Source organism: Hippoglossus stenolepis, chromosome 11 (assembly GCF_022539355.2).
Source record: "Hippoglossus stenolepis isolate QCI-W04-F060 chromosome 11, HSTE1.2, whole genome shotgun sequence".
NCBI lineage: Eukaryota > Metazoa > Chordata > Actinopteri > Pleuronectiformes > Pleuronectidae > Hippoglossus > Hippoglossus stenolepis.
Genome location: NC_061493.1, coordinates 17,799,587 through 17,812,648, shown reverse-complemented (window position 1 = coordinate 17,812,648; position 13,062 = coordinate 17,799,587). Strand labels below are relative to the sequence as shown.

The 13,062-nt window shown below is 41.3% G+C and overlaps 1 protein-coding gene across 5 annotated transcripts in view; it reads left to right on the top strand.

The window, feature by feature from the left end:
• pde1cb (phosphodiesterase 1C, calmodulin-dependent b) overlaps positions 1-13,062 on the top strand; it is a 79,342-nt gene that overhangs the window by 7,555 nt on the left and 58,725 nt on the right. For 3 of the 5 annotated variants that reach the window (XM_035171189.2, XM_035171187.2, XM_035171188.2), the window contains exons 2-3: positions 9,906-9,956; positions 10,545-10,710. In XM_035171189.2, coding sequence (XP_035027080.1) covers positions 9,906-9,956; positions 10,545-10,710 — 217 coding nt within the window. Of the gene's footprint in view, positions 1-2,299; positions 2,598-8,137; positions 8,198-9,905; positions 9,957-10,544; positions 10,711-13,062 lie in introns of those variants that run through there. The other 2 variants (XM_035171191.2, XM_035171192.2) reach the window with 2 other exon arrangements.

Genomic DNA, 13,062 nt, shown 5'->3' with positions numbered 1-13,062 from the left:
ACGATGATATAATTCATCGTACTGACACAGCTGTGGCCTCAACAGGGTATTTAATTGTTGCAAATGGGGGGGGGCTAACAAAACATTTCACCTTTTAAAGAAACGGTTACCTGGGGGAGATCTGGCCGACAGAGGAGAAGAATAGCAAAGTCGTAATATTACCACATATGCCCTCATTAACATAAAAGCTACCCAGGAACAGACAGGCACTCGATGTGGCACAGTGAGAGCGCCGCAATATTAGGAGCCGCACAAATTGCTACATACAATTTGAATAGGAGGCTGGGGAGAGCAGGGTGACAGGAGCATAAAGAGCTCTTACTGTAGCTCGCAAACAAAATGAGCTGAAGTGTAATTATCTATCAAGTGTATAATGTGTCTGCTGGAACTGCACTGATTGACTCCACCGGGCTCTGCTGCAACTGGATGGATGTGGTTGTGATCGATCTCCTGCTTCGTCTGACGCCTTAACCTCTGCATCACTTTGAAATCATGCATTAATTGCCGTCTTCAGTGCCGCACTGCGCGTCCTCATTTGATCGTGTCCTTGTTTGACAGATTAGGAATTCTTTAATAACCAGCGCCTTTGAAATTACACACTCGTTTTGAGGTCTAATCTCTCATCAGTGTGCGATTGCCGTGCAGGTTTTTGGGACGTGGGTGTTACCGCTGTAGCCATGCAGACATCATGCAGCATTATAGATGGGGACGTGTTCATGCTCCTGGAGGCCCCGTCATTGTTGTCACATTGCTTAGATTATAAAACATGCTGCCCAAGTAAGTGGCAGAATTGATCTGGGTCGTGTTTGCAAAGGTTGCTCAAGGAAAGAACAGAGATAGAAAGGGGAGAACAAACTCTACTAGATAAGATAAGATTAAATAGGATAGGATACGATACGATACGAGACAATGTGATATGATATGATATGATATGCTACACTACGCTACGCTACGCTACGATATGATACAATACGATACAATACGATAGGATACGATACATTATATTTCTTTATTCGTTCACCTATGGGGAAATTTACCGTGATGCCCTCAGTCAATTTAATTAGAAAGTTAAAAAAAATACATTATAAATACAGGGAACTATATATACAAATTTTAATATATAGAATGAGAACAAAACATATAGTAGCAGTATTGCATGTATACTTGTAGAGATTTGTTTTGGTGTATCACAGGAGAGTAAACAGAATAGAGGGATAGAAGCCCACTATTATTAAATCAGAGATGATTATTAAAATACATTATGAGTCTGATCTGTGTTTGTGCGATTACAGGCTAAAATCCTGAATTTGAAAGAAGGTGTGACAGCGAACCAGAAGCCTCCATAAAGAGCACTTACAGACTCTAATCAGGGGGGAAATGAAACAGGAGAAAAAAAAATTCCATCGCTAAATGTCAGATGGTGCTAATAAGGGGAGCTTTTTATCCTTTGTTGATCTGGTGTGTGCAAGTGTGTGTGTACTTGAGCTGGTGTGGGTGTGTGTGTGTGTTGGTTTAAAGGAAGGTAGTTTAAATAAGCACAAAGGGAGGATTTTTCCAGCACTCGAAATAACGATGAGAGCAGCGTCCTTGGTCCAGTGTCATTACAGCAATGTGCATTTAAAAGGAAATAAATTAATTAATTTCAGGCAGTTGGCAACTCGCTCGTGAAGGTAACTGTTCATCTATTTGGTTTTTTTCCCCTTTCAAAAGAACAGTATGTGTCGCCGCTAATGGGCTTCATCCCTCAATGCCTGAGTAAATAACTCTTGCAAAACGAAAAGCAGGGCCATTGATTTCATAGTAGTTTTGACTCAATACACATAATCGCTCCTGCTCCCGCTGCCACCCTTTCCACCGTTTTTCTGTCCTCTCAGCGATCCTGCAGCCACGCATGCCTGGTTTCAGAGATTGTTTCTGTACGTTCCAGCGCCTGTGTGCAAAACCAGAATAGACCACAATAGGCCTGTGTCACACCGAGTCGGAGCCTCCAGTACTTTTGCTATAAATTCTTGACAGTAGGAGGAGTCACGTTCATTTGAGAGGGCTTTAGAGATGTCCTCCCCTCCCAACCAACACCACCACCACCCACCACCCACCACACACACCTACTGTACCTCTTGGGGGAAGAGGGACGAGGAGAGAGAGCGGGGTGGGAGGGGTGGAGGGAGATCGAGGCAAGAAAAACAAATCAAGAGCCATAAGCTCCTTGAAATTAGCTTGTTGAGGTGTGAGAAACGGAGAGAGGGAGGGAAAAGATATCTACAACAAGGACGAGGGAGGGGGCTGGAGAAGAAGGACCTTAGAGAAATTCTCCAGCTCGGTGTCTGTAACGAGAAGTGGTGAGTCTGACAGTTCCCTCCCAGGGCTCAGCACTGACTAGAGTCGGAGGACTACATTTTTTTTTTTTCTTTTCTCCCCACGAGGAGAGAGTTCCCCATAGGAAACTCAGACAAGACACAGCAACTGGTAAGAGGCGTCCAAACCAGGTTAAAGAAGCACGAGGGTGCCAAAAGAGATGGAAGCGAAGTCCAAGAAGCATCGATTTAGAAAGGGTCGGAGTGCCACCTTCAGCATCGATGGCTTCAACATCACCATAGGTAAGAAAGGAACCGGGGGTAGGGTAGAGGCAGAGCGTGAGGTGAGGTGAAGTGTGTTTGCATGAGAGCTGGATGTGTGAAAATGATGTGTGTGTGTGTGTGTGTGTGTGTGTGAAGCAGTGCAGCGAGACATTTAACAGCAACACATCGCTAACAACCTCACATTTCAGCCTCTGCACAACTTGACACATTAGTCCATTCTACTGAAGTTGATGCTTGCCCCTGTAATGCAACTACACCATGGAAACAAGGAGGCTTCAGACTAAGGCTCCGTGCACCTGACGTCACCCGGAGTTCATTCCATTGTCTTGACAACCGGAGTGTTGATGAACTTATGTGCCTCTTGCCTTGTTTTTCCCCTTTTGCATTTTTTGTCTGGCTCTTGTGAGAACCGATGGGAGCGAGTGTGAAAACACAGTTGAAAATAGATCAACGTGCAGATGTCGTGTGCAGCCGACATTAGAGTTACTGTGTCCTCAGTTCACTACAACTTGTTCCACAGCTTTGTTGTGTCCACACAGAGCCAGTGGACAAGTTGTGATAAAAGACAAAATGTGTGATAGAGTAAAGTCCAAAGTGAAAAGTTTCCTAAACCTTTCACCCTAAAGCTCTGAAAACATATACTCTCAACAGTGTTACGACAATATACACTATATATATGTATATGTATGTATAATACTGTGACATGCATTTGCAGATCCAAGGAAGAAAACAGTTGCTGCACTTTTTACCTCACCCTGTTCTAGTTTCCTTTGATAAAAGTGTAACATTTCAGTTATATTAACCTTTGAATTATGTTTGCGATGAAGATGCAGCAAGATATCAACAGTTACGGTTTATTACGTCCACCATGGATGTTATGTTTGTTTTTAAGCAAGGTTGCACTTAAACTATGGGACGGATCAATACTGAAGTTGATGGAAAGTAAATTGGTGTCAATAAATTTTTGTGCGGGTCTGGATCAGGGGGCGGAGCCACAAGTCACTTACTTTACTCACTTTAACTTTGCGAGATCATTGATTTCTCAGAGATTAATTCATGGATCTTGATGGGGGAAAAAAATGACATATTTAGGGAGCTGAAATCTATTAGTGTGGGAAATTGTGTGCAGCTTATTTAAATTTAAACTTTAAATGGAGGTGTGTGCTCTCCTGAGTGACATTTTAGTCTTATATCTTTTGAATATATTTTGTGGATTTCATTAAAGCTCTACTTCTACATCTTTATGTTAAAAGTAGGCCAGATGACCAGTGTTGAACTCATCCACTAGAGCACCTCACCTCATCTACAGAGTGTTTTAGCCTCTTTCTGCTCGTTGTGTTTGTTTTGCAGCCCACCACTTCACTGTTTTGGTTCCCTGACGCTGCTCTTATTGACCTATTCTTTTTCAGATGTAGTAGGCAGCTGCTTTTTCAGCAACCAGGCTCCGAAAATACCCACGCAGCATTTCCCGACTGCAGTGAACATAACATGGGGAGATTGTGAGGATAGAGGAGAGTTTAGCTGCTAAAGATCCAGACGTTTCCCTCAGGAGACTGGAGGAGACTGGAAATAAGCTGATTATAATATAATAATGTAATTAGGAGATGTTGTGTTTACGGGTAAAGTCACTACAAGAAAACAGCAAAAAAATTAACAAATGGAGATGCTTAAATTTGGATGTTGCAGAGTGATTTTTCTCATCTTGAATTGCAAAAAATAAGAATACATATTTCATACAGAATAAATCCTCTTAAGTGTGCAAGAATTTACGTTTGTATATTTATCTTGAATATAATAATGACAATATTTGTAAAACTTAAAACAGCCCAACATAACGTCTCTATATTGGTTTAGTCAGAGAACAACTTGCTTAAGGATACATGCATTTCACCAGAGTCTAAACTGTGAGCTCAGTGATGTTGTTATTGCATCACCTGGCACACGTGGCGCTCTTTAACTTATCTGGATGATATGGATGTGGTGATAAGAAGAGGGAAAGTTTCGGGTTCAGGACACAAAAACAGGAAGAGCGACGGCCACATTAAATTCCATGTGTCTTTTTAAAAGCACAGAGCAGCCCTAAAAGATTTTATGACCCTACAGAAAATAGATTTTGGATTTTTTCCGCCTGCACAGACACATCCTGTTGCCTGCAAAAAAACTGCCTCGGTCACATGTGGCCTATCTCAGAGCCTTTGTAGTACCCACAAGTATGGCAGTTGTCATGGTAACCTACAATTGTCACAATCAATTGCTCAGTAGGCCAAGGTTTCTGTCCGCACTGGGTTTTGCCAATCACCTCCTCTGAAGCGTGGCTCCTAAGCACTGGTACTTCATTGCCTGGCTGGACACCTTGTGCTCGCTCCTTTATTAAACAGGGAGCTTCGACTGCAGCTGGCAGCCTCTGCTGGGATTCCAGCCGAGGCGTTTTGTGGTGTGTAATGCTCGTTAGCTCTGTCGTGTTTGTGTTGATGTTACAAGGCTTTGACTTTTCAGCTCAGAGGGGGACAAGGTCTTTGTGTAGACATGTCATGTTGTTGTGTTTTCTTTTAGATTTTCATTACATCTTTTACTCTTAAAAGACATTTTGTTTAATCTTTTATTTATTTTTTTTCTGTCACAAAAATCTGCATAAGAGATGACTATTCTTTAGTTTATGTCTGAGCTCATTTTAAACAGAGCACATCTCAATTGAAAACAACAGTTGTAGTTACTGACAAGCTCTTTTGTACATTGCATTTCCTAATTGATCTCATTGTACACCCTCGGTTGGCAATTTTTTACTAAATATTCTTCAACAAGTCTTTGTAAAATCCAGAAATATGTGTAAAAATACACAGCATCCTTTATTCTCCCCTAAAAATCTTCTTCATTCTAAAGTCATTCTAAAGTCAGGATTGAAGATCTTAAACAAATAGAATATATATATATATAATTCCAATTTCTATAACTGCGACGTAAGTAAGGCTGAATGAAACCTTAGACCATTTACTTAGATATTTTAATCTCTATCTTTATAACGTTAACTCTCACTTTCTGTCTCGTTTGTTTGAGGATTCAAATGTTTGGATGCTGGATCTGAGCAAGGCTTTTATTGAAGCTCCCACTCTGTGAACATCAACAACCAACTGTCAGTTGAGCGTTCATAAAACAATTTGCTCTGTGAGAGGAGGAGCAGAGCTTCTTATTTCACTCCAGTGGAGCAAAACATATTAATGAATATGTATTCACAATATAGACATATCCTACATGTTGGCGTGATGTTGTTGTGGAAAAATAACACTGACAGTGTCATCACCAAGGTAACAGCTGCACAAGTGGAGTGCAACCTGTTGACATTTACATGCTTTCAAAATGATAAAGTAGTGTGAGGTTATGCTAAAATATGTTCTGAAACCAATTGGCGGCAAATGAAGATAAAATCCCAAAACAAAAGCATATCTCAAACTAGAAAGACACTTGTGTAGCCGCAGGACTGTTGTATGTGTAGTTGATTGGATCAGTCCTCAGGTACTGGGAGCAGCAGAGGCCCGTTGACCTTGTTTACCCTCACTGTTTGACCACGACAGGTAAGATAAGGGTTAACTAAATAAAATAAACCCATATTCTTTAGAGATGTGAACAACGATGTAAAATGTATTTCATTACCTGTCTGTCATTCTGGCCTCCCAGAATCCCTTTGGGGCAGGGGAGATAGAACGTGTTGAAACGTGTTCATCTTTCAACAGTTATTGATGCTTTAATTTACTGTACATGCAGGATTGTTGTTATGAGCCTAAATCAAACATTATTGCTTGTATTAATCACAGAAAGATGATGTTGGGTCTACATCCTCTGTCAGGGAGCAGTGAGTGCTACAATCATGCGGTGAGTGGGTAAGGCTACGTCCTGAAGCCTCTTATCTCCGTTTATCCCACAAACGCCAGTGTCCTCGAGCAGAGCGTGGCATCATCGTGAGGAGGAGGAGGGTCCGCCCACCTCCACGGCCGAATTTAACACAATAACTTGCTCATTGTGAGAGACAGAATATAAATGAGTGACTGCAGAAAGGAAAATGTTTGTACTTGAAGGTCAGTGTTTTCAGCTCCTGCACTTCCTCTAAAGCTTCATTCACAAACACAATTGGAAAAAGCAAAAGGAACAACAACAGACACAGAGAAAACTATAAATATGTACCAAAGGACAAACTGTAGGAGCCCCGATGAGTAAACATGATGTTGTTTAAAGTAAACACATCATTTCCAAGAACAAAGAAAACCCAAAGAATACTGTGATTTTGTGGGAAACATCTTTTTCTTTTCACAGATTGACAGGATGGGGGGGGTATTTTTCTTTGCTCTCAGGGTCATCACAGATCACATGACTTTTCCAGGATGGTCCTGAAACTCCACAGGCTGCGGAGCTAAGCCTCGAGTCTGCAGATGTTCATCTATATTCTGGATTCAGTCCCACTGTGGGCCAGGTCTGGGTCCTCAGCAGGGGCAGCGACCCCTGATTGCTAATTAGTCAAAGTCAACTTTATTGTCAATCCTGCCATGTGGACAGGACGGAAATGCAGTTTCTACCTAATCTGTGGTTAAAAGTACACATACAAGCACTGAATATATAAGTAACCTTTTCACCATATATACGTACAAAGCCTATTAAGCAGTCAAGTGGCATATAAGCACACAACATAGTGTGCAATCACAGGGTAGATATAGTGATATGAGTAGTGGCGACCCGAATAGTGCAAAATTAAATGTAATGTTCATAAACAGGATGTGTAAAATAGCAGTAAAACAGCAGCAGATGTAGTACAGCAGCATTTACAGTATAACCATCACTGCTCCAGCAATTATACATTGCAACACTAAATCTTTTGTCTAAAATATTATTAATCCTCACAATATTTCACTAATCCCCAAACTGTCCAGAAAATTGCAAAATGAAGCTTTTGACTGGTGGACAATAGCCGGCTCTGTCTTTACCTGCACATTAACGCTGTGGAATGACTTCCTTTTCACAAAGTCACCTTCATGTACTGTGATGGAGGTGTGGGTTCCTCCAGTCAATTACCTGAACCCCGAAATAATAATTCACTGTCATTACTGAAAAGAAGCTGTTGGAGCCAGTATGGGTGGGGTTTCATTTCGGTGGTGAATTTGGGTAATCTGGGACTAAAAAAAAAAGAAATCTGCATCTGTTTGAAACATTAGATCAACATATTATATCTTGATGTAATCCTTTAGATTAGAGTTTTGTAACCACACCAGAAGAAACAATGGAGATACTCAGAGGAGACATGGCACAGGTTTTAGTGTTCTTAACGCCAAAAAAGAAAATTCTGCCTAAATTTGATAATCTGGGACGGGTCACTTTGTTAGAACATTACCCAGTGTCCCGGATTACCCGGATTCACCATACGTTGTGTTATGTGATGTTATATATACACATACACATGGTAAATAGAGCTGATTCTGATTCTAAAACTGACCCAGGTTACTTTGGGGGGAGGTATTAGTATGCCACACCACTAGGGGGCAATAACACGTTGGTGATGGGTCAAGCAATCAAGCGCTCAGCAGTCACCTGCGTGCGTAGAAGATCATGGAGGTCGAGTTTGTCAACGCAAAAAAGTAAGGATTTACGCAGTTATTTTGCACAATTAACAACAACTAAGAAACCAGGAAGAAGTAAACAACAGAGAAATTACTTTTATTCACAACCTCAGCTGCAGGTAATGAACCAAGTCTCTGTACAGTCTCAAGATGGCTGCCACCACTCCTCATTCTATTTAAAGCTAGGGGAAGCTAAACATTTAGTAAATATTCTGCCTTTCTCCTATTTTCTTGAAACTGGACGTATCACCTGACTACTTTGGTCCAATCATGATCCAGTGATCACTCGTGTAGTAACAGTTCAGGCCTCAGTTTAAACCCCAACAATCATGATGAACATGCTCTTTAAATACTGTGATTATTGTCCTGTCCTTTTTTTAATGATGATATGAGCTCTTCCATAATCTAAGGAGAATTAAACCCTGTGTGGTTATTAATACAAAATTATATATATATGTAAAATGGCTTGAACTGAACCAGGAAACAAAAAACTGAGGTCTGGAGAATCATTACACCTCCTTTTAAACAATTTACCTTAGAATAATTCCTTCTTTTATAACAATGTCTATTGAAAGGTACACATTTGTACAGTTTCCTGTTTTTTTTTGTGCTGTTTCGTATTGTTGTAAAGTGTTGACATGGATAAACAACAGTTTTATGCACATCTCCCAAAAAGAATTATCCCTTTTCTCACAATCCATCCATGGTTACGTGGCATCATTTCTCCTGACTTTCCACTGTGAAAATTGGATTCAGCATCTAGTGGCCAATTAGGAAAATGCATTTTGAGGCTCTAACTCATTGGCTTCAACATTCAACTTGCGGAGCACAAGTAAAAAAAGAAATAAAAGCATTGACTGATAGTAGAAATTACAGAGAAGTAAAAATACATAAAAGAGAAGTACAAAAAAAATACAGACCAACACAATCCGCATCCCTGAGACTGTTTAATCAAGTGCAGTATAAAAACCAGAACCTGGGGCACAGTGCAATATGTGTGTATGTATGTATGTATGTATGTATGTATGTATGTATGTATGTATGTATGTATGTGCAAAGTAAGCTTTAAAAATGTTGTAATCTGGTGTGTGTTTGTCTTCCTCTCAGCTGACAGCAGTAAGTCAGCGTAGTCTCCTGAAGCTGCGGCTCAGTTACACGTTCAACAAGCAGTTCATTCAGAGATGCTGCTCCCCTCATCCCCTCACCTGTTATTTTCAGACTCTGTCATTATGCTGTTAGATTGAACGTCTCTCCTCTCAGGTTCACCGTCAATGAGTTGCCCCCCCCCCCTCACAGCAGTTTTCTGTGAACTCTACTCGCCGAGTGCTGTGTTAAGTGGGCAGAGGTTCCTTCAGGGCACCGGTCTCTGAAGTGACAGCAACAATTATAGTACTTTCACGATGGCTTACATCGCACTTTGAGGCAATTCTGTGGTTTAATGGAAGAGTCAGTGACTCCGCACAAGGTTCACCTCCTCTATTATTGAGAAATGAGAAGACATAAAAACAGACATGCCGAAGAAACGTGTATATATGAAAGGAAATAAATGGTAAGGCCAGTGAGGGCAGCAGATACCACAAACAGAATCTAGCATTTGCGATATTGAGACGAAATATGGGTAACAAACATACTCCAAAACATAAGATGGATTGAAAATTGTTGAAAACCACATTTTTTCACATTTTCTGACATCACTTGATTCTCCCCTGTCTTTTTCTTCCTCCAGTGGCAAATGAAGACGCAGAGAGCTCCACCAGACCACAGGCCAGTTTTTCACGTGAGTCTCATTCTATATCTGTTACACTTCATTATTTGCCACCTCACTAAACTCATTCAAGTCAAATCATTCCACATTTTTCGAGCTAAGCAGTGAGTCAATGAGATATTTGCTGTTGAGACCTTTTGCAGCATTAAAAGTCATTTAAAAACTTAAAGTATAATGGTTTCTTTTCTGACCCATTCCTCATCCTTTCACCAAGTTTGGTAGTTAATCCATCTCTTAGTTTTTGTGTATTCCTGCTAACAAACAATCGCAGATGAAAAGATAACCTGCTTGGAGGATGTAAAAATGTTGTGATCTGATGAAGGTCGATAAAAACCCCTCCTCTATGGCAAAGTCTACTCGTTGCAGTGGTTGTATTAATTCTCAAGACAAACTAGTATTGACAGCATACATCCACAAGGGGGCAGGATTATCAAGGCTCTTAATTCTCTTTCTCCCCCCGAGTGAGATTCTGAATAGTATGTAATTTGTCTTAATTGTATTTTTTGTTGTCAACAAAGTATAGCTTGATTCATGACCTTATACAAAAAGACTGAAACACAAATGAGACTTTGCCTTTTGGTTTTTCTCTTTTGTATGCAGGCTCAAAGTCCCAGAGTGCCTTGTGGAACGCCATCACCGCGGGGATGGGGATCAAAGGGAAAGAACAGAAGCCCCCCCTGAACGACCCGCGAAGTCCTGAAGAGATTCTGGCCGACGAGCTTCCTGCTGCAGATCAACCCGACGCCACAGAGAAGACGGCCATCAGGTTTGCCGACGCTAAAACCACAGAAAAGCAAATGGTTACGGTTTATTATGCGTTCATTGTCATGGAGTGAGTCCAGGGTCGGGCCATTGACAGCCTTGTCCGGCTCATTATCTCCTACAGGTGTAATTTGCATACTGTCGATAAGGCTCTTCAGCAGAACACAGGGAGGAAACGAGGCAACATACACAATAAGGCAGTATTATTCTGCACCGTGTATATGTTTTGAATCTGATTAATGCATACTTTATTAAGTTGGCAAGATTAGAACCTCTGCTTATTTTCTATGAAGAGGATAATCATCTGTGTCTGACATTTAGTGTACACACACACACACACACACACACACACACACACACACACACAGTGGTAATTGCTATGTACGGCTGCTGACCTCAAGGGATGTGGGCATGATTGATTCCACCTTGATAACAAGGACTTCAAACCACCATTAACATAATTTGTTGTCACTTTTAGAATATTGAACGTCTTTTAACGCCTGATTCCAATTAACCTTGATGGCTCCGGAGGCTGTTACAAATGCCGCAGGTGGCGAGAAATGATCATTTGTCAGAGGATGCTAAGAATGCTCCTGGTGCGCAATAGCAACCTTTTGATTGTATGCAAAATAGACAGGGAGTTATGGGAAGCTGATTTGTTCAATTCTTGTTTGAACATATTTGTGTTGCAAGCCTTCGCAGAGACTCCCTACGAGATTGTGGAATCTCATCATGACTTGTTCGTCTCGTTTAGTTTTTTCACTTCACGGTAACACGTGCTTCTCCTCTGGTGTTTCTCTGTGATATATCAAATTACAGTGCAGTTGTTCTCAGCTATAGTCCCCCCCTCTGAACACGGAATTATTTCTCTTTTCCAGAGTCACACGGTGACAAAGAGAAAGTGATTTTCCACTTGACTGGGCACAGCCTGTTCCCTCATTTAAAAACCACAGCTCAGATTTGGAAGAAAAACAAAGGCAGCTCAGGGCAGCTAAAAGCCCCCTCGTCTTCCTCAGAGGAAACAGGTCATTTGTCCGCAGAGACACGGGCTGATGTTAGTGTCTTTTATCAAGACACGTTCAGCTCGAATGAGAGCCGGGGAACAAATGCCAACCATGAGGTGAATGCTGCTAAATCTGCGGCTGAGGCTGAACAACTTGTATTAATGTCGACTGACCTGCAAGTTATGATTCATTTCAGTTCCCCAAACAGTTTGATTAGAGGAAAAAAATTCGTAAAACACAAGAAATTGTTTTATGTTTATTAAAGAAATTTGACGTGTGGAATAGGGTTTGCCCCTGTTGAACTTGGGGATATACAGTAAGAGCGTATATGGCTCATTGTAGTTATGGACCACATGGCTCACATTTACCTGGACAGCCATCTTCGTCTTTGTCTGGGAAATCCCACAAAGGCCAGGTGAAGTCTCCGGACAGGCCAACAGTGGTTAAGAGAGGGCAAATCCACACGGAGTTGTATGGATCTACAACTGAATGACAAATGGTAAGATTATGGTACAGAGTGATTAAACGACTGCGGAACTCGGAGTAATCCATAAAATTATGTAACCACAGTGTCACCTCCGAGGCCAGAGCTGGCTGTTATCCTCCAGGCGATGATAATTAGATTTTATTGGAGAATGGAGAGGGGGGATCACATGATGTGTAGCGGGTCAGGATGAGAGTGATGGCAGAGTTAAAGGACAGGAGGTATACGGGCCTGACGTTAACTGGGGTGGAATGAAGGTACAATTCAGCTGAGGTCCAGGTGAAAAGGGTGAAAATGAGTTTTTGAATGTGTCTTTTTAAAAGCGCTGTTTTGATTAAACTCCAGTTGATTTAATTTCAGTATCTTTTTCCGTGTCCCTCGAAGCTGCTTGACTGTTTTCTTTCTCGTCTACGTTCAGATCCTCTGAACGGTGCTTGACACTTCACATACACAACAATTGGTGAAATTGTTTTTAGATCTCAGCTGCTGTTAAAACACAGTTAAGTGCACGCTTAGTCACAGAGTGCGGGGATAGAAAATAATATGGAGCCATTAGTGTATAAGAACACGCTGACTCATCTGTGTGGCCGGTGTCGTGCTGTTATGTCTTCTCATTAGGGAAGCTGTAAGTATTTTGAAGGGGCTATGAGGTGGATTCATTCAGACGTTGAAACCAGTAATTTTATTAATGGTATTGTTGTATAAAGAGAGTTGTGTAATTGTTTTCCCTGAAGTCCACAAACGCCTACAATGTGCCACTTGTAGCATCACTTCTAGTCAAACTACCGCTACTACACCACACAGCTGGCAGTTTGTCACATTATAGGATGATCAGATCCCAGCTTGTGTCCAGATGTCCAACTACTTA